This window comes from Doryrhamphus excisus, linkage group LG23 (assembly GCF_037039965.1).
Source record: "Doryrhamphus excisus strain RoL-2023G ecotype Guam linkage group LG23, RoL_Dexc_Guam_v1.1, whole genome shotgun sequence".
Lineage (NCBI taxonomy): Eukaryota > Metazoa > Chordata > Actinopteri > Syngnathiformes > Syngnathidae > Doryrhamphus > Doryrhamphus excisus.
Genome location: NC_136379.1, coordinates 9,350,517 through 9,376,459, shown reverse-complemented (window position 1 = coordinate 9,376,459; position 25,943 = coordinate 9,350,517). Strand labels below are relative to the sequence as shown.

The 25,943-nt window shown below is 43.3% G+C and overlaps 3 protein-coding genes across 5 annotated transcripts in view; 1 reads left to right on the top strand and 2 right to left on the bottom strand.

Moving 5' to 3' along the window:
- glra1 (glycine receptor, alpha 1) overlaps nucleotides 1–3,846 on the bottom strand; it is a 108,429-nt gene extending 104,583 nt beyond the window's left edge. The window contains exon 1 of one of the 2 annotated variants that reach the window (XM_078788531.1): nucleotides 3,668–3,846. The gene's annotated coding sequence lies outside the window, so the exon portion shown is untranslated. The remainder of the gene's footprint in view (nucleotides 1–3,667) is intronic. The other variant, XM_078788532.1, reaches the window with a different exon arrangement.
- slc25a48 (solute carrier family 25 member 48) lies at nucleotides 3,353–13,763 on the top strand. The gene is made up of 7 exons (XM_058064721.2): nucleotides 3,353–3,463; nucleotides 3,578–3,621; nucleotides 3,716–3,787; nucleotides 5,896–6,151; nucleotides 8,596–8,883; nucleotides 10,924–11,057; nucleotides 13,356–13,763. The coding sequence occupies exons 1-7, from the start codon at nucleotides 3,412–3,414 to the stop codon at nucleotides 13,458–13,460; spliced, it is 951 nt and encodes a 316-aa protein (XP_057920704.2). The 5' UTR covers nucleotides 3,353–3,411; the 3' UTR covers nucleotides 13,461–13,763.
- A 4,226-nt stretch (nucleotides 13,764–17,989) lies between these two features.
- Nucleotides 17,990–25,943, bottom strand: cplx2b (complexin 2b). 2 transcript variants are annotated; one of them, XM_058064726.2, is made up of 4 exons: nucleotides 25,865–25,943; nucleotides 21,630–21,751; nucleotides 19,638–19,813; nucleotides 17,990–18,207 (listed from the first exon to the last, which is right to left on the bottom strand). In XM_058064726.2, exons 2-4 carry the CDS (start codon nucleotides 21,658–21,660, stop codon nucleotides 18,010–18,012), a joined length of 405 nt encoding a protein of 134 aa, XP_057920709.1. In that variant the 5' UTR covers nucleotides 21,661–21,751; nucleotides 25,865–25,943; the 3' UTR covers nucleotides 17,990–18,009. The 2 variants fall into 2 exon arrangements, with proteins under 2 accessions (XP_057920709.1, XP_057920710.1); XM_058064727.2 differs by lacking the exon at nucleotides 25,865–25,943 and adding an exon at nucleotides 25,671–25,835.

Here is a 25,943-nt window from a genome sequence, read left to right as displayed (position 1 = left end):
TTTATTTACAAGTAGTGAGACAGAACACTTAGTGTAAATAAGTATGGTGTATTTATGTATTTAGAAGTAATGAGACAGTACACTTAGTGTAAGTAAGTATGGTATATTTATGTATTTAGAAGTAACAAGGCTGTGCACTTAGTGTAAGTAAGTATGGTGTATTTATTTACAAGTAGTGAGACAGTACACTTAGTGCAAGTAAGTATGGTGTATTTATGTATTTAGAAGTAATGAGACTGTGTACTTAGTGTAAGTAAGTATGGTGTATCTATTTAGAAGTAGTGAGACAGTACACTTAGTGTAAGTAAGTATGGTGTATTTATTTATTTTGAAGTAATGAAACAGTACACTTAGTGTACATAAGTGTAGTGTATTTAGATGTGAGACAGTACACTTAGTGTAAGTAAGTATGGTGTATTTATTTACAAGTAGTGAGACAGTAAACTTAGTGTAAATAAGTATGGTGTATTTACGTATTTAGAAGTAATGAGACAGTACACTTAGTGGAAGTAAATATGGTGTATTTATGTATTTAGAAGTAGTGAGACAGTACACTTAGTGCAAGTAAGTATGGTGTATTTAGTTGTAATGAGACAGTACACTTAGTGTAAGTAAGTATGGTGTATTTAGTTGTAATGAGACAGTACACTTAGTGCAAGTAAGTATAGTGTATTTAGTTGTAATGAGACAGTACACTTAGTGCAAGTAAGTGTGGTGTATTTATTGACGGCCCACCTAGCGAGGGGAAATGTGAGCCGTGTTTTTGCTATCATGTGTAGCATGTTTACTGGATGAAATGTCACACACACACACACACACACACACACACACACACCTCATCTGCAGCTAATGTGGGTCAGAAGCTAACGTACGAGTTTATATTTAAAGCATTTCAACTAAAACGATACAGTCACAATGATAGGGTACACGTGTGGACACAATCATGAATAATGAGCATTATGATACGGTGAGATATAGTTAAATCTAAAAATGAATACATAAATAGTTTTGAAACATTTCATCAGTAATTTGCATCTTTTATTTTTGCTGTTTTCTTGTGGACACTTTACTTTGAAAGGGTGTTCAGAAAGAGCGCTAATGAATAAATGAGACTGAAACAGAATAAAAGTAAGGAGGAATGTAGCAGAGTTGGCTCTGTTTTTGTGGAAGTTTGCATCTGCTGTCAAAGTCTTATCATGGGGGGGGTGGTTGTTGGGGGGGGGGGGGGCGGACTTTGCTGAAACATTAACTTTGATGACTTTAAAAAAAAAAAAACCAAATATATAATATAATATAACTCACTTCCTGCGCATTAGCATGCCCACCAAAGTGGCACAGTGGGGTGGGGGGGTCAAACTCCAGCGTGCCGCCCATGCTAACGTCCACTAGCAAAGAGACGTGTCCAAAATGGACGCTAACGTCCACTAGCTAAGGCCAGTGACTTCCAGTCAAGGTCATGGCGGTCCTGATAAGCGACATAATATTTAACGTGTCCTCTGTGGACCCTGCCAGGACAACAACAAAGTCACAGTCCACATCGACGCCGCCGTTATTTCACCATAAAAACACACAATCTTCCATTTCACAGCTAACGCTAACATTGAAGCACACATTACGTTCATGTTAACATGCTAACATTGAACAACCACAACAACAACAACAACATTTAAGCTGTAACGTTCATTTGGAAGCTAACACGTTTATTTAAAACGCTAACATCGAACGTAAGGGTAAGGGTCATTTGAACACTAACACCGAATAACCTATCATCTTTGTTTACATTACAATGAACGACACGTTTGTTTGAACGCTAACACTGATTGACCTGTGACGTTTATTTGGAAGCTAGCACTGAACGACACGTTTGTTTGAACGGCTACACTGAATGACACGTTTATTTAAACGCCAACACTGAACGATCAGTGCCGTTTGTGTAAACGCCAACCCTGAACGATCTGTGCCGTTTGTGTAAACGCCAACCCTGAACGATCTGTGCCGTTTGTGTAAACGCCAACCCTGAACGATCTGTGCCGTTTGTGTAAACGCCAACCCTCAACGATCTGTGCCGTTCGTTTTGAACGCCAACCCTCAACGATCTGTGCCGTTCGTTTTGAACGCCGACCCTGAACGATCAGTGCCGTTCGTTTTGAACGCCGACCCTGAACGATCAGTGCCGTTCGTTTGAACGCCAACCCTGAACGATCTGTGCCGTTCGTTTGAACGCAGACACTGAACGATCAGTGCCGTTCGTTTGAACGCCGACACTGAACGATCAGTGCCGTTCGTTTGAACGCCGACACTGAACGATCAGTGACGTTCGTTTGAACGCCGACCCTGAACGATCAGTGACGTTCGTTTGAATGCCGACACTGTACGATCAGTGCCGTTCGTTTTGAACGCCGACCCTGAACGATCTGTACCGTTCGTTTGAACGCTAACATTTAGCTACACGTTTATTTTAAACGCTAACACTGACTTGTGAAGTTCATTTGGAAGCTAACACTGAACAACACGTTTGTTTATTTAAACGCCAACAGTGAAAGCTAACACAACATCTGTTGTTTTCCCTTTTGCTAGTTAGCGATGATTTAAAGCTGCAAGTCATTAAAATGCGGCAAAAAAAAAAACAAAAACAAATCAAAAGAGCCAAACTGGCAAACGTTTTTGTTGACTGGCTTGAATTTATGAACATTTGCCTTTTGTTGTCCTTTGGTTAGGATGAGGAATGCTTTCATTTTGTCCGCAAAAGCGCTAACAGCCACATTGAGGAGAAAAGCTTTTTGCTTTTTTAATTTTTTTAATTTTTTTATTTTTTTATTTTATTTTATTATTATTTTTTATTTATTTATTTATTTATTTTTATTTTATTAATTTTTTTTTTCTTAGCCAAGAAGACGTGTACATTTCTATTACGTGATGTATGCAACATATTAATATGTATATATATATAGCCTTAAGCTAGTTAGCTAGTTTCTTCTTCTTCTATTATTCCATATTTTTCCTTTTTGCTGTTTTGTTTAGTAAAAAGCTTCAGTCAAAGATTAAATCATAAAGTCAAAGTGTACCGTTCCCAGAAAAAAAAATCAATCATTAAATCAAATAAAATAGATCACCAAATGGAATTTATTGTTATTCTTTAGAGGAGTTTTTTTTCCCCTTCTCATGGCTCATTTGCATACCGAGGATGCAGGCATCTGATTGGTTTAAATGGGAAGCCAGCCTCAGCTTGTGATTGGCTGCTTGGTCGAGTGACCGGGCAGAGGAGCAAGTCAAAGTTTTGTGGTCGTTCTCCTCGTCTCAGATCTTCATTTGAGGACAAAGTGTAAAGACAACGACAGTGTGTGTGTGTGTGTGTGTGTTAGTGTGTGTATTTGTGTGCACGTGCTTGTGTTTGTTTGTGAACACACAAAGATGGCTTCTAAGAACTTCCACTTGGACGACTTCATTGCCGGATGGATTGGTGGTGAGTGGACATACATGCACTTAAGTGTGTATGTACATGCACTTAAGTGTGTGTTTGTTATTGTATGTTCAATTATGTCATGTGATATTTATTTATTTATTTATTCATGTGCAGGGGCGTCCAGCGTGGTGGTGGGACACCCCCTGGACACGGTCAAGGTAAGCGATGTTTTTTGGAGGGGTGCACGCGGAGCGGAGACGTTACCTTATGAAGATGAACGATGATTTGACGCCGTTCGATTCCCGCGTGCAGACACGACTTCAGGCGGGCCGAGGCTACCAGAGCATGGTGCACTGCATGCTCGCCATCTACAGGAAGGAGACGGTAAACATCTTAGCATTCTTTATTTAGCACTCTTCATTCAGGCCCAACGAGGCTCAGACCCGTCTAGTTAACGCCGGAGCAACTAGTTGGCTCAAACGCAAAAATACGTAGTTAGCTCAGACACATCTAGTTAGCGCTGACTCAACTAGTTAGCTCGTAACCAAACAGCTGCTTCAACCCCAACTCAACTACTTAGCTCAGACACATCTAGTTAGCGCCGGCGCCGCAGCAAGTTAGCTCAGACCCAACTAGTTAGCTCAACCCAAACCGTTATCTCAAAACCAAAGGGTTAGCTCATACAAATCATCAAATTAGCACCGGTGCAACAGGTTAGCTCAGACCCAACTAGTTAGCTCAAACCCAACTTGTTAGCTGCAGTCAAGTGAGTTAGCTCAAACCCAACTAGTTGGCTCAAACCCAAAGAGTTGGGTCATACACATTAAATTAGCGCCGGTGCAACGGGTTAGCTGAGACCCAACTCGTTAGCTCAGACCCAACTTGTTGAATCCGGTCAAGTGAGTTAGGTCAGACCCAACTACTTGGCTCAGACCCAACTTGTTAGATCTGGTCAAGTGAGTTAGCTCAAACCCAAAGAGTTCGCTCATACACAAATTAGCGCAGGTGCAACGAGTTAGCTCAGACCCAACTAGTTAGATCCAGTCAAGTGCGTTAGCTCAGACCCAACTACTTGGCTCAAACCCAAACAGGTACCCCAGCCCCAACTTGTTAGATCCGGTCAAGTGAGTTAGCTCAGACCCAACTTGTTAGATCTGGTCGAGTTATCTCAGATCCAACTAGTTAGCTCAGACCCAACTTGTTAGATCCGGTCAAGGGATTTAGCTCAGACCCAACTAGTTAAATCCGGTCAAGTGAGTTAGCTCAGACCCAACTTGTTAGATCCGGTCAAGGGAGTTAGCTCAGACCCAACTAGTTAGCTCAAACCCAAACAGTTACCTCAGACCCAACTTGTTAGATCCGGTCAAGGGATTTAGCTCAGACCCAACTAGTTAGCTCAAACCCAAACAGTTACCTCAGACCCAACTTGTTAGATCCGGTCAAGGGATTTAGCTCAGACCCAACTAGTTAGCTCAAACCCAAACAGTTACCTCAGACCCAACTTGTTAGATCCGGTCAAGGGAGTTAGCTCAGACCCAACTAGTTAAATCCGGTCAAGTGAGTTAGCTCAGACCCAACTTCTTAGATCCGATCAAGGGATTTAGCTCAGACCCAAACAGTTACCTCAGACCCAACTTGTTAGATCCGGTCAAGGGATTTAGCACAGACCCAACTAGTTAGCTCAGACCCAAACAGTTACCTCAGACCCAACTTGTTAGATCCGGTCAAGGGATTTAGCTCAGACCCAACTAGTTAGCTCAGACCCAAACAGTTACCTCAGACCCAACTTGTTAGATCCGGTCAAGGGAGTTAGCTCAGACCCAAACAGTTACCTCAGACCCAACTTGTTAGATCCGGTCAAGGGATTTAGCTCAGACCCAACTAGTTAGCTCAGACCCAACTTGTTAGATCCGGTCAAGGGATTTAGCACAGACCCAACTAGTTAGCTCAGACCCAAACAGTTACCTCAGACCCAACTTGTTAGATCCGGTCAAGGGAGTTAGCTCAGACCCAAACAGTTACCTCAGACCCAACTTGTTAGATCCGGTCAAGGGATTTAGCTCAGACCCAACTAGTTAGATCCGGCCATGTGAGTTAGCTCAGACCCAACGAGTTAGCTGAGACCCAAACAGTTACCTCAGCCCCAACTTGTTAGATCCGGTCAAGCGAGTTAGCTCAGACCCAACTAGTTAGCTCATATACATCAAATTAGCGATGGCGCAACGAGTTAGCCCAGACCCAACTAGGCGGCTGTGTAAAGAGAAAAAGCATTAAAAGCGTAGAAGCAGGTTTGTAGTCAAAGTCGTGTTTTTGTGTACGATTACACAACAAAACGTGACGTTAACTTTGTTTTCCTGTACTGCAGAACTGAAGTAATACTTCAACCAGCCTATTAATGTTTACTATCATCGTCTTTCTTGCATTAACAAGATTTTACACGAGCGTCCGTGTGTTTACTTCCTGTAGATGTTTGACGTTTGTGTGTGTTGCAGGCGGCAGGCTTCTTCAAAGGCATGTCCTTCCCCGTGGCCACCATCGCCGCCTACAACTCTCTGGTCTTCGGTTTCTTCAGCAACGCCCAAAGGTTCATCAGCAAGTATCGCTACGGCGACGGCCGCCACCCCTGCAGCATGCTGGACCTGACGGCCGCCAGCATGCTGACCGGACTGGTGTCGGTGGGCCTGGGCGCCCCCGTGGATCTGGTGAAGATCCGACTCCAAATGCAGACGCAGATGGTGCGGCCGGCAGGTGAATGATCACATGACCTCAGCAACAAAATCATGGATGAACGCACTTATGCACTCAGTGTACTACATTTCACTGTACTTCTCATGCACTCAGCGTACTACATTTCACTGTACTTCTCATGCACTCAGCGTACTACATTTCACTGTACTTCTCATGCACTTATACATTCAGCGTGCTACATTGCACTATACTTCTCATGCACTTATGCACTCAGTGTACTACATTTTCTGTACTTCTCATGCACTCAGTGTACTACATTTCAATGTACTTCTCATGCACTCAGCGTACTACATTGCCCTATACTTCCCATGCACTTATGCACTCAGTGTACTATATTTCACTGTACTTCTCGTGCACTCAGTGTACTACATTTCACTGTACTTCTCATGCACTCAGTGTACTACATTTCACTGTACTTCTTGCACTTATGCACTCAGTGTACTACATTTCACTGTACTTCTCATGCACTCAGTGTACTACATTGCCCTATACTTCTCATGCACTTATGCACTCAGTGTACTACATTGCCCTATACTTCTCATGCACTTATGCACTCAGTGTACTACATTGCCCTATACTTCTCATGCACTTATGCACTCAGTGTACTATATTTCACTGTACTTCTCGTGCACTCAGTGTACTACATTTCACTGTACTTCTTGCACTTATGCACTAAGTGTACTACATTTCACTGTACTTCTCATGCACTCAGTGTACTACATTTCACTGTACTTCTTGCACTTATGCACTCAGTGTACTACATTTCACTGTACTTCTCATGCACTCAGTGTACTACATTGCCCTATACTTCTCATGCACTTATGCACTCAGTGTACTACATTGCCCTATACTTCTCATGCACTCAGTGTACTACATTGCCCTATACTTCTCATGCACTTACTACATTGCCCTATACTTCGCATGCACTTACTACATTTCACTGTACTTCTCATGCACTTATGTACTCAGTGTACTACATAGCCCTATACTTCTCATGCACTTATGCACTCAGTGTACTACATTGCCCTATACTTCTCATGCACTTACTACATTTCACTGTACTTCTCATGCACTTATACACTCAGTGTACTACATTGCCCTATACTTCTCACGCACTTATACACGCAGTGTACTACATTGCCCTATACTTCTCATGCACTTATGCACTCTGTGTACTACATTTCACAGTTATGCACTCAGCGTACTACATTTCACTGTATTTCTCACGCACTTATGCACTCAGTGTACTACATTGCCCTATACTTCTCATGCACTTACTACATTTCACTGTACTTCTCATGCACTTATACACTCAGTGTACTACATTGCTCTATACTTCTCACACACTTATGCACTCAGTGTACTACATTGCCCTATACTTCTCACGCACTTATACACGCAGTGTACTACATTGCCCTATACTTCTCATGCACTTATGCACTCTGTGTACTACATTTCACAGTTATGCACTCAGCGTACTACATTTCACTGTATTTCTCACACACTTATGCACTCAGTGTACTACATTGCCCTATACTTCTCATGCACTTATGCACTCAGTATACTACATTGCCCTATACTTCTCATGCACTTACTACATTGCTCTATACTTCTCACACACTTATGCACTCAGTGTACTACATTGCCCTATACTTCTCACGCACTTATACACGCAGTGTACTACATTGCCCTATACTTCTCATGCACTTATGCACTCTGTGTACTACATTTCACAGTTATGCACTCAGCGTACTACATTTCACTGTATTTCTCACGCACTTATGCACTCAGTGTACTACATTGCCCTATACTTCTCATGCACTTACTACATTTCACTGTACTTCTCATGCACTTATACACTCAGTGTACTACATTGCTCTATACTTCTCACACACTTATGCACTCAGTGTACTACATTGCCCTATACTTCTCACGCACTTATACACGCAGTGTACTACATTGCCCTATACTTCTCATGCACTTATGCACTCTGTGTACTACATTTCACAGTTATGCACTCAGCGTACTACATTTCACTGTATTTCTCACACACTTATGCACTCAGTGTATTACATTTCACTTTACCTCTCTTGCACTTATACACTCAGTGTACTACATTTCACTGTACTTCTCTTGCACTTATGCACTCAGTGTACTACATTTCACTGTACTTCTCATGCACTTATGCACTCAAGTCTCCGCCAGATCACTGCGGTGCGCACGTTGCGGTGTCCATGCCAGAGCAACGTGCACGGGAGCATCTCTGAGCCAAAATGGGAATGTTGGGAATCACGTGGACACGTATCAGGTTCACACGTGAAGCTAGCTAGCTCCATGTCAAACATTCCCAATGTGGCTTCATAGTTAGCAGTCAGTCAGTATTTGACACTGTGTGATTGACGGCTGCCAGAAGGTTCTCCAACACGTTCCTTCTATCTTGGCAGAGAATTTCCAACTCGCCACCAGCGTTCCCAACGGCAGCAACATCACCGTACGCGCCATGCACTCGTCCAGCCAGACGCTCTACCGGGGTCCCATCCACTGCATCAGCAGCATCCTGCAAAGCGAGGGCGTCCGGGGTCTGTATCGCGGGGGCGGCGCCATGGTGCTCAGGGACGTTCCCGGTTACGTCCTGTACTTCATCCCTTATACGGTCTTCTGTGATCTTCTGAGACCCGACGCCACTTCCAGTCCTCATCCGTGCTCCATTTGGCTGGCCGGCGGTTTGGCAGGTGAGACGTCTTTTCCCCACGGAACACAAAATACGCCAAGCTAGCAAGCTAGCTAGCTAGCTAGCTACCTAGCTCCAAGTCAGCATTATTGGATAGAAACGGGAACGCTGGGACTTTTGGACTTTGTCTCCCAATGAGACTCAAAATGCTCACCAAGCTTCCTGCCCGTCTGGTTTTTGGTGAGAGTCGGCCTTCATCTGGGAACCATTTGACCAAAAGAAACCAAAACCACATGGCCCGACTTCACGCTAGCCAAATGGCCGCCCACACATTTGGTCCCCGCCAGCTAGCTAAACGCACGCTAGTCATCATGAGGCATCTCAGGTCACGCACATAAACAACTCAACGACCTCTACACATGCTGAAGACGGCTCTGATCCAGTTTACGGTCTTCAAGTTTTTAATGTGGTGTACAATTAGGATCCGCTTTAGACCAGGAGGTGTACCATTAAGATTGTGTTTACACCAGGTGTAAATACGTCCAAACCAGGTTTGACTGATGTATGATTAAGGTCATGTTTACACCAGAAATAAACATCTTCATACCTGGTGTGAATGTGATGCACGGTTAAGATTGTGTTTACACCAGGTGTAAACCTGTTCTAACCAGGTGTAAACCTGGTGCACGGTTAAGATTGTGTTTACACCAGGTGTAAACCTGTTCTAACCAGGTGTAAACCTGGTGCACGGTTAAGATTGTGTTTACACCCGGTGTACCTGGTGACCTGTTCACACCAGGTGTCAGACCTGCTCGCACCAGGTGTCAGACCTGCTCGCACCAGGTGTCAGACCTGCTCGCACCAGGTGTCAGACCTGCTCGCACCAGGTGTCAGACCTGCTCGCACCAGGTGTCAGACCTGCTCGCACCAGGTGTCAGACCTGCTCGCACCAGGTGTCAGACCTGCTCGCACCAGGTGTCAGACCTGCTCGCACCAGGTGTCAGACCTGCTCGCACCAGGTGTCAGACCTGCTCGCACCAGGTGTCAGACCTGCTCGCACCAGGTGTCAGACCTGCTCGCACCAGGTGTCAGACCTGCTCGCACCAGGTGTCAGACCTGCTCGCACCAGGTGTCAGACCTGCTCGCACCAGGTGTCAGACCTGCTCGCACCAGGTGTCAAACCTGCTCGCACCAGGTGTCAAACCTGCTCGCACCAGGTGTCAAACCTGCTCGCACCAGGTGTCAAACCTGCTCGCACCAGGTGTCAAACCTGCTCGCACCAGGTGTCAAACCTGCTCGCACCAGGTGTCAAACCTGCTCGCACCAGGTGTCAAACCTGCTCGCACCAGGTGTCAAACCTGTTCGCACCAGGTGTCAAACCTGTTCGCACCAGGTGTCAAACCTGTTCGCACCAGGTGTCAAACCTGTTCGCACCAGGTGTCAAACCTGTTCACACCAGGTGTCAAACCTGTTCACACCAGGTGTCAAACCAGTTCACACCAGGTGTCAAACCAGTTCACACCAGGTGTCAAACCAGTTCACACCAGGTGTCAAACATGTTCACGTTTAGGATTGTTTACACCAGGGTTAAACCTGTTCCAACCTAGTGTGAATGTGGTGCATGGTTAAGATTATGTTTACACCAGGTGTAAACCTGTTCACACCCGGTGTAAACCTTTTCTAACCAGGTGTGAATGTGGTGCATGGTTAAGATTGTGTTTACACCAGGTGTAAACCTCTTCTAACCAGGTGTGAACCTGTTCATGTTTAGGATTGTGTTTACGCCTGGGTTAAACCGGTTCTAACCAGGTGTGAATGTGGTGCAAAGTTAAGATTATATTTACACCAGGTGTAAACCTGTTCGAACCAGGTGTGAATGTGGTACACGGTTAACATTGTGTTTACACCAGGTGTAAACCTGTTCACACCAGGTGTGAATGTGGTGCATGTTTAACATTGTGTTTACACCAGGTATAAACCTGTTCTAACCTAGTGTGAATGTCAGCACCATGTCCAAATGTAGTCTAACTCAAACATGCCACACAAACACGTTCTCACCTCATGTGACAGGAAGTAGTAAGGCACTGTGTCATGTTTCCAGGGTCAATTTCCTGGGTGACGGCCACGCCGGCCGATGTGGTGAAGAGTCGCATGCAGGCGGACGCTCAGCTGTACAGGAAGTACAAAGGCGTCGTGCACTGCATCATGCACAGCTACAAGACAGAAGGGGCGCAGGTGAGAAATGGCGCCCTCTCGTGGAGGCTGACAGCATTGCAACTTTAGTGGAGGAGAAGGAGAAGCTTACATCATCATCTTGCGTCGTTTTCTTCGGTTTCACGTGTGAGAAGACCAAAGCAGCTGACTCCTCTCTGCGGTTCAAAGGTCACGCTGGTGTGAAATAAGCACCGCTTGACCTTTCACCTCGAGGGAACGAGCTACGGCTGAGTCTCAAAAGCAGTACTTGAGTACACTTCAATAAGTGGCTGAGCGCACTTCAAACAGCAGCGATATTAACCACACAGCGAGTGGCAAGTGGGGACTCTGCTTGCTGTCCGCCTGCTTGATGCCAGCTACACTTGATTGCTAATCACCCACACCTGGGGGGCACCTTCCAGGTGGCACCACTCTGCTAATGGAAGGGGAGAAAACACACCAGCAGCCACACCCACTATGGGACATAAAAGTGGACTTCTCGTGCACTTATGCGCTCAGTTTACTAAATTTCACTGTACTTCTCGTGCACTTATACACTCAGCGTACTACATTTCACTGTACTTCTCGTGCACTTATGCACTCTACATTTCACTGTACTTCTCTCGAACTTATGCACTCAGCGTACTACATTTCACTGTACTTCTCGTGCACTTATACACTCAGCGTACTACATTTCACTGTACTTCTCGTACACTTATGCACTCTACATTTCACTGTACTTCTCTCGAACTTATGCACTCAGCGTACTACATTTCACTGTACTTCTCTTGCACTTATACACTCAGTGTACTACATTTCACTGTACTTCTCGTGCACTTATGCACTCTACATTTCACTGTACTTCTCTTGAACTTATCCACTCAGTGTACTACATTTCACTGTACTTCTCATGCACTTATGGACCTAGTGTACTACGTTTCACTGTACTTCTTGTGCACTTATGCACTCTACATTTCCCTGTACTTCTCTTGAACTTATCCATTCAGTGTACTACATTTCACTGTACTTCTCATGGACTTATGCACTCAGCGTACTACATTTCACTGTACTTCTCATGGACTTATGCACTCAGCGTACTACATTTCACTGTACTTCTCACAGACTTATATACTCAGTGTTCTACATTTCCCTGTAGTTCTCATGCACTTATACACACAGCGTACTGCATTTCACTGTACTTCTCATGCACTTATGCACTCTACATGTCACTGTACTTCTCTTGAACTCATCCACTCAGTGTACTACATTTCACTGTACTTCTCATGCACTTATGCACTCTACATGTCACTGTACTTCTCTTGAACTCATCCACTCAGTGTACTACATTTCACTGTACTTCTCATGCACTTATGCACTCAGTGTACTACATTTCACTGTACTTCTCATGGACTTATGTATATACTCAGCGTACTATATTTCACTGTACTTCTCATGGACTTATGTACTCAGTTTACTATGTTTCCACTGTACTCCTGACGCACTTATGCACTCAGTGTACTACATTTCACTGAACTCCTCATGCACTTATGCACTCAGCGTACTACATGTCACTGTACTCCTCACGCACTTGGGCGCTCAGCGTACTATATTTCATGGTACTTCTTATGCACTTATGCACTCAGCATACAACATGTCACTGTACTTCTCACACACTTATGCACTCAGTGTACTACATTTCACTGTACTTCTCATGCACTCATGCACTCAGCGTAATACATGTCACTGTACTTCCCGGGCACTTATACACTCACTGTACTTCTCACGCACTTATGCACTCAGTGTACTATATTTCACTGTACTTCTCCTGCACTTATGCACTCAGCGTAATACATTTCACTGTACTTCACACACACTTATGCACTCAGCGTACTAAATGTCACTGTACTTATCGGGCACTTATACACTCACTGTACTTCTCACGCACTTATGCACTCAGTGTACTATATTTCACTGTACTTCTCCTGCACTTATGCACTCAGCGTACTACATTTCACTGTACTTCACACACACTTATGCACTCAGTGTACTACATTTACTACTGTATTTCTCATGCACTCAGTGTACTACATTTACTACTGTACTTCTCATGCACTCAGTGTACTACATTTACTACTGTACTTCTCATGCACTCAGTGTACTACATTTCACTGTACTTCTAATGCAATTATACACTCAGTGTATTACATTTCACTGTACTTCTCATGCACTATGCGCTTATACACTCAGTGTACTACATTCCCCTGTACTTCTCATGCATGTATGCACTTAACCAAGTGTTAAGTACACAAATCCAACCTTAACGTGTGTTTGCATGTGCAGGTATTCTTCCGGGGGGCATCAGTGAACGCCATCCGAGGATTCCCAATGAGCGCCACGATGTTCCTGGCTTACGAGCTCTCCTTGCAGTTCTTCAGGAGCTTTTAGGGCCTTCTTGTAAGACTCCAAGGTCTTCACGTCCATGTTTTTTTTATTTGGAATTACCAATTATTGTCGAAGTATAATCGGAGGTGGTGTAAATATTAAGTTTTTTTTCCAATTAGTGTAAAAATTCAAAAATTTGCACACTTTTTTAGGTTTACATTTTGTGACTTTTGTCATGTTACACGAGTACAACGTTTAATATATTTCTATGTTCTATTATGCCATGTAAAAATATTTTTTTTATATTAAGAAAAGTTACTCTTAGTGTGCCATTTGTGTCTTATTGTACAGAAATAAATTCATCTTTTATACACAAAACCCTGTTTGAAGTCATGTGACCTGAGTTGTGTATCAAGAACAGACTTACTTCCTGATGCATGCGACGTACGTATACTGTAGTTTGATTGACAGCGTAGAGAAGCAGAGCGGGGGGGGTGGGTTCTTGACGTTTCTGTCCCGATTTGCAAAAATGGAACAAACAACCAAAACGAGGAGGACATTTTTTTTTATCATCTTTAGAAACAATTTTTAATGTTTCATTTGACAAGTTAAAACGACATAACATGCAAAAACTAAGTGCTTTTAATTTGAAATTCTTCTCAAAAATAACGTTTTTGTCAATCAATTCACACCGGTTCGAGCCCCGTACCTCCCACGCTCACCTTTTGTCCTCTTTTTGGAGGACACGGAGGACACGCTCTGCAACACGAGTGTCCATAGTTTTACACCCGGGTTCCGATTCTCGAAAGTCACTTTTCATATTTCTCATCCTGGGGGGAAAAAAAAATGAAGCTAAATACAATCAAAGTTACTGACATGTCATATACTCTATGTAGTAGTACTGTATGTAGTATATAGAGTATATACTTATGTCATATATACAGTAGTATGAAAAAAAAACAAACCCCAAAAAAAACGGTTCAGGCCGCAAAATGGCCCCCGGGTCACACTTTGGACACCCGTGTTTTTAAAGTTCCTCCAAAGTCAAATCTTTTACTTTCACTTTCATTTTTGACAAATGATCACCAAAGTGTGAACTTTGACCCCGGTCGTTAGGGTCATCGCATGAAATTTGGCAGTTTTTTTTTTTTTGGAATGTTTGTGAAGATGCTGAGACTTACCGCTGTCTTCCTGCACAGATATTTCACAAGCGGACAGATGTCTCACTCCTTAAAAAAAAAAAAAAAAAACAGACAGAACAAGCAGGCACAAGACATGATAAATAAACGATAAATAGCCCTTTATCAAGGCAAGCATCACACGGCGCCTCCGCACAACTCGGGACCACTCCGCGGCCAATAGGAAGACACCTAACAGACATGTGACCTCATGAACACAAAACAATCGCCGCCGCGTCTCAATTGGTGCACTTACACATAGTTACACTCAGTACACTTAGTCTTGGGACAGCGTAAGTGTGTTCATATACAAGGAAGTAGCTATGAAGTGCAGAAACCCAAAACACTCAAAATTCTAAGTGCGCACTCTTGGCTACGTAGCGGAAGGGGGAGGGGCTAGCGCTCCATCCAGTGGTTGCAAATCCGCATTAAAAGGGAGAGAAGAAGTACAAAGTGTACTTAATGAAGTGCAGTTCACTTGCGCTTTCTTCACTCAGTGTACTACATTTCACTGTACTTCCTGTGCACTTATGCACTCGGCGTACTACATTTCACTGTACTTCTCATGCACTTACATACTTGTACTTATATACTTATATAAGTGTGTTTATATACAGGGAAGTAGCTATGAAGTGCAGAAACCCAAAACACTCAAAATTCTGAGTGTGCACTCGTAGCGGAAGGGGGAGGGGCTAGCGCTCCATCCAGTGGTTGCAAATCCGCATTAAAAGGGAGAGAAGAAGTACAAAGTACTTAATGAAGTGCAGTTCACTTGCGCTTTCTTCACTCAGTGTACTACATTTCACTGTACATCCCGTGCACTTATGCACTCGGCGTACTACATTTCACTGTACTTCTCATGCACTTACATACTTGTACTTATATACTCATATAAGTGTGTTTATATACAGGGAAGTAGCTATGAAGTGCAGAAACCCAAAACACTCAAAATTCTGAGTGCGCACTCGTAGCGGAAGGGGGAGGGGCTAGCGCTCCATCCAGTGGTTGCAAATCCGCATTAAAAGGGAGAGAAGAAGTACAAAGTGTACTTAATGAAGTGCAGTTCACTTGCACTTTCTTCACTCAGTGTACTGCATTTCACTGTACTTCCCGTGCACTTATGCACTCGGCGTACTACATTTCACTGTACTTCTCATGGACTTATATATACTTATACTTATACACTTCAGTGGTTGCAAATCCGCATTAAAAGGGAGAGAAGAAGTACATAGTGTACATAATGAAGTGCACTTCACTTGCACTTATAAACTCAGTGTACTACATTTCACTGTACTTCTCCTGCACTTATGCACTCAGCGTACTACATGTCACTGTACTCCTCACGGACTTGTGCACTCAGCGTACTCCATTTCACTGTACTTCTCGTGCACTTATGCACTCAGCGTACTACATTTCACTGTACTTCTCATGGACTTATATATACTTATATACTTATAGAAGTGTGTTCAAATACAGGGAAGTAGGTATGAAGTGCAGAAACCGAAAACACTCAAAATTCTAAGTGCGCACTCTTGGCTCCGTAGAGGAATGGGGAGGGGCTAGCGCTCCATCCGGTGGTTGCAAATCCGCATTAAAAGGGAGAGAAGAAGAAGGTAAATATGAGCTGTGGTACACTGTCAGGAACTAAGTACAATGAAGTGCACTTCAAGTGCAGTTATACCCTCAGTGTACTTCTCGTGCACTTATGCACTCAGCGTACTGCATGTCACTGTACTTCTCACGGACTTGTGCACTCAGCGCAATACATTTCACTGTACTTCTCGTGCACTTATGCACTCAGCGTACTACATTTGACTGTACTTGTCATGGATTTATATACTCAGTGTACTACATTTCACTGCAGTGTACAAAGTGTACTTAATGAAGTGCACTGATGTAAGTATTCCATTTGAGACGCAGCAAAGGACGAAAAGAAGAAATAAACTTTGATGCTAACATCGCTAACATTGTTGTCATGTTTGTATGTCAATAAAGTTGTGGCTGCTGAGGGCCAAAGAAAAAGCAAAATAAAAAGTAAAAAGTGCTTTTGTTACCGGTGGTGGTTGCTATAGCTAACTGTACGTTTAGCGTGACTAGCGTGGTCAATCCGTACGATGGACGGACGCCACTGAGACACGCCCACAAGAATGCTAATGTGTGCTAACGGCTAACAAATCGTGGATTCGTGGATCAGAAGACACCTTTTGGACAAGAAGACACACTCAGTGGAGACAAAACAAAAAAATTATTGCAAAGAGTAAAGAGTATGGCTTAGTGCTCTACTTCCTGTCTGCCTGGCGACAACGTAAACAACTACTTGGATGAAATTAACTTGTCTTTGGTCTCTGCTGATGACCTTAAAAACGCCCAAGTGATTGTCTAAGGGGAGCATGCAAGATACGCACCGTGACCACAAATTTGCACCTTCATCGCCTAGCGGCTAGCCAAACACGCTAACATCAAACTGTGGCATCCGTTCCTGATGGCTAGCCAAACACGCTAAAACATCTTTCCGTTCTAAGCAGCTAGCCAAACACACTAAGACGTATTTATGTTCCTAGCACATACACGCTAATTAGCCACTAAAGGGTATATTCATTCCTAGCGGCTAACCAAACAAGCTAACATCAAACTGTGGCATCTGTTCCTGATGGCTAGCCAAACACGCTAAAAACATCTTTCTGTTCCAAGCAGCTAGCCAAACACACTAAGACGTATTTATGTTCCTAGCACATACACGCTAATTAGCCACTAACATGTCTGTTCATTCCTAGCGGCTAACACGCTAACATCAAACTGTGGCATCCGTTCCTGATGGCTAGCCAAACACGTTAAGACATTTTTCTGTTGCTAGCAGCTAGCCAAACACACTAAGACGTATTTACGTACTTTCCTAGCAGCTAGCCATACACGCTAATTAGCCAAAAACACTAACATTTCTGTTCATTCCTAGCGGCTAACCAAACACGCTAACATCAAACTGTGGCATTCGTTCCTGATGGCTAGCCAAACACGTTAAGACATCTTTCCGTTGCTAGCGGCTAGCCAAACACACTAAGACGTATTTACGCACTTTCCTAGCAGCTAGCCATACATGCTAATTAGCCAAAAACACTAACATTTCTGTTCATTACTAGCGGCTAGCCACACACGCTAACAACTCTTTCTGTTCCTGGTGGAACAAGGGTGGAATTGAACTCGGGTCTCCTAGCTGTGAGGCCAACATGCTAACCACTCATCCACCGTGCAGCCTTGAATAAATAAAATGTGGGGAGTAAAAAAAAAAAAACACGAGTAAAAAAGGCAGTGTGAAGCCTCCGACACCCCAAACACGCAAACACCCACCCTGACCCCCCCCCCCCTGGACCCCGCCCCCATCTTCTTCCATAAGTTCACTTAAGTGAAGATGCCCCCACCCCCCCCCATTCCCTGGTCTACTTCTTGAACATGTCCTGAAGAGGTCCGGGCAGGAACTTGAGCACGGTGTCCAGGATGCTCTCCTCGTCTTCCTCGTCATCGTCGCCGCAGCCCCGCGGGATGGCCTTCTTGGGCCGGGTCAGCGAGCCTTCGCACGCTTGCTCCATGGCGGCCTTCTCCTCCGCCTCCTTCTCCTCTTTCTTCTTCAGGCCGTACTGCCGGGAGCACAAGAGAACATCTTCCTGGCATCACGGCCCATCATAGCAGTCATCATCTCCGTGCGTCCATCATCTCAGAAAAGTAAGACAGTAAAGAAGAGCGATGCAGCTTTCTTCCACAGGAGGCGCCACTGAGTCATTATTGAAACATTTATGGGCTTAACCATGTCAGAAAATACTAACTTTAAGTACACTAACTGAGATACAGCTAGTAAGTACCCTTCCACCGTTAGCCACCATAATGCTCTAAGTATGCAAACTTACACACTCAAAAGATTAAGTGTAAGTATACAAATGTACGCTTATACACAAATGACTACGTGTAAGTACCCAAGCTTGCACTTGTGCACTGACAAGACTAAGTGTAAGTACACTAGTGTGCACTTATACACTGAAAAGAATAAGTACAGCCGTGTGCTTATGCACTGACAAGACTAAGTACAGAAGCATGTGATTATGCACTCAAAAGACTAAGTGTAAGTACACCAGTGTGCACCTATGACCACAAAAGACTGAGTGTAAGTACGCCAGTGTGCACCTATGACCACAAAAGACTGAGTGTAAGTACGCCAGTGTGCACTTGTGCACTCAAAAGACGAAGTATAATTATGCCAGTGTGCACTTATGCACTGAAAAGAATAAGTACACCAGTAGGCACCTATGCACTGAAAAAAGCAAGTGTAGGTATGGCCTTGTGCACTTGTGCACTGAAAAGACTAAGTGTAAGTACATCAGTGTGCACTTATGGCCACAAAAGACTGAATTTAAGTACGCCAGTGTACACTTGTGCACTCAAAAGACGAAGTATAATTATGCCAGTGTGCACTTATGCACTGAAAAGAATAAGTACACCAGTAGGCACCTATGCACTGAAAAAAGCAAGTGTAGGTATGGCCTTGTGCACTTGTGCACTGAAAAGACTAAGTGTAAGTACACCAGTGTGCACTTATGCACTAAAAAGAATAAGTACAGCCGTGTGCTTATGCTCTGACAAGACTAAGTACAAAAGTGTGTGATTATGCACTCAAAAGACTGAGTGTAAGTACGCCAGTGTGCACTTGTGCACTCAAAAGACGATGTAAAAATATGCCAGTGTGCACTTATGCACTGAAAAGACTAAGTACACCACTAGGCACCTATGCACTGAAAAGAGCAAATGTCTGTACGGCCTTGTGCACTTGTGCACTGAAAAGACGAAGACTGCCAGTTTGCACTTATGCACTGAAAAGAATAAGCACAGCCATGTGCTTATGCACTGACAAGACTAAGTACAGAAGCGTGTGATTATGCACTCAAAAAACTAAGTGTAAGTACACCAGTGTGCACTTATGGCCTCAAAAGACTGAGTGTAAGTACGCCAGTGTGTACTTGTGGACTCAAGCCTGGGCTTGAGTCCCGGACCGGTGGGACGCACGTGCTAACAGTACCTTGTCCCGGATGGACTGTCGGACCTTTTCCCTCTCAGCTTCCATGCGGGCGTGTTTGGCCTTCCTCTCCTCCTCCTGCTGCCTCAGCGCCTCTTGACGTTCCTCCTCCTTCTTGGCCGCATCCGGGTCCTTCTCCTCCTCACCACCTAGCATCTTGCCCATGTCTTTGGTGGCCCCTGCATGAGGACCAAGAGGTCGATTAGATGGAGAATCATTCCTAAATAGCGTACTACTTTGTACTACATCAAGTACTACACTATGCATCATATCTACTACACCCTGGAACGCCTTTACGTCATCCGATTACGTTGACGTGATGTTGTAGTATCGCGACCTCCATCGTGATCACGAAGCAGCAACATGCTGTAACTACTGTCTACTTACACTCGCACTTCCTGTTCAGTGCAGAGTAAGCTTCACAATAAGAGCGTGGCAGTTTTAACCGGCCATGTATCAAAGATGGTATCATATGGTATGGTATTGGATGGTATCATGTGATATGGTAACATATGGTATGGTAGGGTATCATATGGTATGGTATCATTTGGTATGGTATGGTAACATGGTATGGTATCATATGATATGGTATGGTATCATATGGTATGGCATCATATGGTATGGTATCATATGGTATGATATAATATATTATGGTATCATAGGGTATCATATGGTATGGTATCATATAGTTCGTATTGTCTCTTTTGGTATGGTATCACATGGTATGATATCATGTGTTATGGTATGGTATCATATGGTATGGTATCATTTGGTATTGTATGGTATGGTATCATTTGGTATTGTATGGTATGGTATCATTTGGTATCGTATGGTATGGTATCATTTGGTATCGTATGGTATGGTATCATATGGTATGATATAATATATTATGGTATCATATGGTATGGTATCATATAGTTCGTATTGTCTCTTTTGGTATGGTATCACATGGTATGATATCATATGGTATGGTATCATATAGTTCGTATTGTCTCTTTTGGTATGGTATCACATGGTATGATATCATATGTTATGATATGGTATCATATGGTAAGGTATCATATAGTATCATATGGTATGGTAAATAGTTCATATGGTATCGTATGGTATGGTATCATTTGGTATCGTATGGTATCATATCATATGTTATGGTATGGTATCATATGGCAACATATGGTAAGGTATCATATAGTATCGTATGGTATGGTATCATATGGTATCATATAGTTTGTATGGTATCGTATGGTATGGTATCATTTGGTATGGTATGATATGGTATCGTATGGTAAGGTATCATATAGTATCGTATGGTATGGTATCATATGGTATCATATATGGTATCGTATGGTATGGTATCATTTTGGTATGGTATGATATGGTATCATATGGTAAGGTATCATATAGTATCGTATGGTATGGTATCATATGGTATCATATAGTTTGTATGGTATCGTATGGTATGGTATCATTTGGTATGGTATGATATGGTATGGTATGGTATGGTAAGGTATCGTATGGTATGGTATCATATAGTTCGTGGTGGTCAGGTGGATAAAGGAGATAAAGAGCGTTGCAGGAAATGAAGACAAACAATTCCAGCTATCTTCCTATGCAATATCCCAACAAAGATGCTATCTTCAGATAGATGTCTCACTCGTTGTGGACACGCCTGCACGGGAAATAAAAAAGGGAGTCTTCCCGCCATCTCTGCTGGATCTCCATCTCTTCCCATTTCCCGTTTCTTTTATGTGAAAAAGACATTACTGATGCTGGGCCTCAACTGGGAATGTTCACCATGTAGACCATGTAGACCACATCGGACTACCTAAGACCAAAAAACCACATGAGACCAAGAAAGTCTGACCTTAGACCTAACGAGGCTGCCTAAGACTGTCTGAGACTACATGAGACCACGAGAGACTGCTTGAGAGGCCTGATGAGAAAACAGGAGACGGACCATGATGATGGACCTTCATGCAGGCTAACAGAACTCACCCCCCAAGGCTTGCTTCATGACAAAGTCCATGTTGCTTTTGTGTGTAGTCCAAGACCAGCTAGCATGTAGCCACCGCGTCAGCTCTGAGGAGGATGATGATGGAACGTCTTCACTGCTTCACCTGTGGGAGAAAAGATCTAGTGAGCGAGGAACCATACCACGTTTCTTCTTTTGTTTGGATAATCTTCGACCATGTAGCTTCATCATGATGATGGACCATGATGATGGACCTTAAAGATGGACCATGATGATGGACCATGAAGATGCATCATGATGATGGACTATGATGATGGACCATGAAGATGCATCATGATGATGGACTATGATGATGGACCATGAAGATGCATCATGATGACGGACTATGATGATGGACCATGTAGCTGCATCATGATGATGGACCTTGAAGATGGACCATGATGATGGACCATGATGATGGACCTTGATGATGGACCTTGATGATGGACCATGTAGCTGCATCATGATGATGGACCTTGAAGATGGACCATGATGATGGACCATGATGATGGACCTTGATGATGGACCATGATGATGGACCATGTAGCTGCATCATGATGATGGACCATGATGATGGACCTTGATGATGGACCTTGATGATGGACCATGATGATGGACCATGATGATGGACCTTGATCATGGACCATGTAGCTGTATCATGATAATGGACCATGATGATGGACCTTCATCATGGACCATGTAGCTGCATCATGATGATGGACCATGATGATGGACCTTGAAGATGAACCATGATGATGGACCATGGAGCTGCATCATGATGATGGACCATGATGATGGACCTTGATGATGGACCATGATATGGATCATGATGATGGACCATGATGATGGACCATGATGATGGACCATGTAGCAGCATCATGATGATGGACCTTGATGATGGACCATGTTGATGGACCATGATGATGGACCTTGATGATGGACCATGATGATGGACCATGATGAAGGACCTTCATGATGAACCATGATGATGGACCATGGAGCTGCATCATGATGATGGACCATGATGATGGACCTTGATGATGGATCATGATAATGGACCATGTAGCAGCATCATGATGATGGACCTTGATGATGGACCATGTTGATGGACCATGATGATGGACCTTGATGATGGACCATGATGATGGACCATGATGATGGACCATGATGATGGACCATGTAGCAACATCATGATGATGGACCTTGATGATGGACCATGATGATGGACCTTGATGATGGACCATTTAGCAGCATCATGATGAAGGACCATGAAAATGAACCATGATGATGGACCATGATGATGGACCATGATGATGGACCTTGATGATGGACCATTTAGCAGCATCATGATGAAGGACCATGAAAATGAACCATGATGATGGACCATGATGATGGACCATAATGATGGACCATGTAGCAGCATCATGATGAAGGACCATGAAGAGGTTTATGGTTGTCCATCAGTGCTGTAGTTGTTCTTCTCCAGTCTATAATTAATCATCCAAACAAACGTTGCCTCACCTGTCAAAACTCAACATCTACCCTTCTTATGCTCCTCTCAAGTGTAGAAGCCATAAACAAGAGCTAAGTCCACACACACACACACACACACACACACACACACCCCCAGGGGACAGCGAGATGGACCAATGATGAATGGAGAGTGAAAGTTGGACAAATGTGTGTGCACCGCAGGCAAGCAGGACTCGAACAACGGCCTGCCGTGTGATCAGACACGCTGCGGCTAACCCGGTTTAGGGGTTGCCATGGAAACCACACAGTAACAACGTGCAGGCTGGGAAGAAGTTGTGGCTGAATTATTGATGAACTGATGAGCAGCGAGCTAGCTGGCTCTGGAGCAATCGTTTATTCATTCATGTGACTGTCAGATGATCAGTGATTGGCTGAGAGGAGGTCACATGACTTCAGCTGTCTACGCCTTGTCATAACACACATCATTAATATTGTGTGTGTTAACATGTACCGTCGCAATTATTAGCATGACCTATGATGCTAACACTATATTGCTACGTTTATTGTGTTTGTTAGCATGTACATCACAATTACTAGCATGACCTATGATGCTAACACTATATTGCTACGTTTATTGTGTTTGTTAGCATGTACATCACAATTACTAGCATGACATATGATGCTAACACTATATTGCTACGTTTATTGTGTTTGTTAGCATGTACATCACAATTACTAGCATGACCTATGATGCTAACAGAGTATATCGCTACGTTTATTGTGTTTGCTAACATGTACGTCGCAATTATTAGCCTGACCTATTGCTACATTTATTGTGTTTATTAGCATGTACCGTAGCAATTATTAGCATGACTTATGATGTTAACAGAGTATACTGCTACGTTTATTGTGTTTGTTAGCATGTACCGTCGCAATTATTAGCATGACCTTTTGCTACATTTATTGTGTTTATTAGCATGTACTGTCGCAATTATTAGCATGACCTATGATGCTAACAGAATATATTGCTACGTTTATTATGTTTGTTAGCATGTACCGTCACAATTATTAGCATGACCTATGATGCTAACAGTATAGTGCTATGTTTATTGTGTTTGTTAGCATGTGCCATCGCAATTATTAGCATGAGCTATGATGCTAACAGAGTATATTGCTACATTGATTGTGTTTGTTAGCATGTACTGTCGCAATTATTAGCATGACCTATGATGCTAACAGTATATGCTATGTTTATTGTGTTTGTTAGCATGTACCTTCGCAATTATTAGCATGACCTATGATGCTAACAGTATAGTGCTACGTTTATTGTGTTTGTTAGCATGTGCCATCGCAATTATTAGCATGACCTATGATGCTAACAGAGTATATTGCTACGTTTATTATGTTTGTTAGCATGTACCGTCACAATTATTAGCATGACCTATGATGCTAACAGTATAGTGCTACGTTTATTGTGTTTGTTAGCATGTGCCATCGCAATTATTAGCATGAGCTATGATGCTAACAGAGTATATGCTACGTTTATTGTGTTTGTTAGCATGTACCGTCACAATTATTAGCATGAGCTATGATGCTAACAGAGTATATGCTACGTTTATTGTGTTTGTTAGCATGTACCGTCACAATTATTAGCATGAGCTATGATGCTAACAGAGTATATGCTACGTTTATTGTGTTTGTTAGCATGTACCGTCACAATTATTAGCATGACCTATGATGCTAACAGTATAGTGCTACGTTTATTGTGTTTGTTAGCATGTGCCATCGCAATTATTAGCATGACCTATGATGCTAACAGTATAGTGCTACGTTTATTGTGTTTGTTAGCATGTGCCATTGCAATTATTAGCATGAGCTATGATGCTAACAGAGTATATGCTACGTTTCTTGTGTTTGTTAGCATGTACCGTCGCAAATAGGACGGCCAATCAGGAGAAGACAAATACCGATTGGCACCTCAAAGACATCACATCAGGTGAGTGGTTTCCACGGCAACAGAGGATGAATAAAGCAGCATGCTAACGCTAGCAGGTAACTGCTGGCCACTTGATTAGGTACACCGTCTCGGTATGTCCGAGTCGCCAGTCATGAAAACAAATAATCGTGAATTACACAATAGGAATGTAACTCACATTACTCAATTACTATGTAGCCACATTAGCTTGACGCAGAAGTAGCGAGTGTAGCATCGTCTGTGAGTCCGCGCCGTTTCGATAAAGTTTTGAGAAATGATAAAGCACGACATGCATAACGGAAACATAACATGCACATGCACTAGTTGTGTCATGATAGCAGTTTGACAAAGTTTAGCTACTAATGCTAGGCGCCGTGATACGCCGCCATTGAAGTGCTAATTGTTAACAATATGCACATTTTTATGTACAGGCTTATCATGCTAACATATGCTAACATATGCTAACATTCCAGGACCTTCAAATATTATTAGCTTATTATTATTTTACTAATATCATAATTCATAATCATTCATACATCATCACACAAACACACACACACACTTCCTGCCAGCAAACCTTCATCCTCCTCATCTTCATCCACCACCAACATGCATGCAGCAAACGATGACCACGAAACCTCGCCTTCACGTGCGGGCACGCGGCCGTGCACGCGCAGCCGCAGTCGTCCAAAAGGAACCGATTTTGATAGGCGCACGAGCGCGCGCCAAACCTCCGTACAAAACCGAACCCGTGCGCGTGATGGTACTGACCTGCCGCCAAAAATGTGGATCCCGCCAGTGGAGTGAGTGTGAGTGTGTGTGTGTGTGTGTGTGTGTGTGTGGAGTCGAA

Excerpts from the sequence above, each read along its gene's own strand:
- slc25a48 (XM_058064721.2), top strand. The coding sequence starts at position 3,412 with ATGGCTTCTAAGAACTTCCACTTGGACGACTTCATTGCCGGATGGATT. Across the intron at positions 3,622-3,715 it reads ACCCCCTGGACACGGTCAAG|ACACGACTTCAGGCGGGCCG; the intron begins GTAAGCGATGTT and ends TCCCGCGTGCAG. Across the intron at positions 8,884-10,923 it reads GCTGGCCGGCGGTTTGGCAG|GGTCAATTTCCTGGGTGACG; the intron begins GTGAGACGTCTT and ends TCATGTTTCCAG.
- cplx2b (XM_058064726.2), bottom strand. The coding sequence starts at position 21,660 with ATGGACTTTGTCATGAAGCAAGCCTTGGGGG. Across the intron at positions 19,814-21,629 it reads CATGAAGCAAGCCTTGGGGG|GGGCCACCAAAGACATGGGC; the intron begins GTGAGTTCTGTT and ends GTCCTCATGCAG. Across the intron at positions 18,208-19,637 it reads GACAGTCCATCCGGGACAAG|TACGGCCTGAAGAAGAAAGA; the intron begins GTACTGTTAGCA and ends TGCTCCCGGCAG.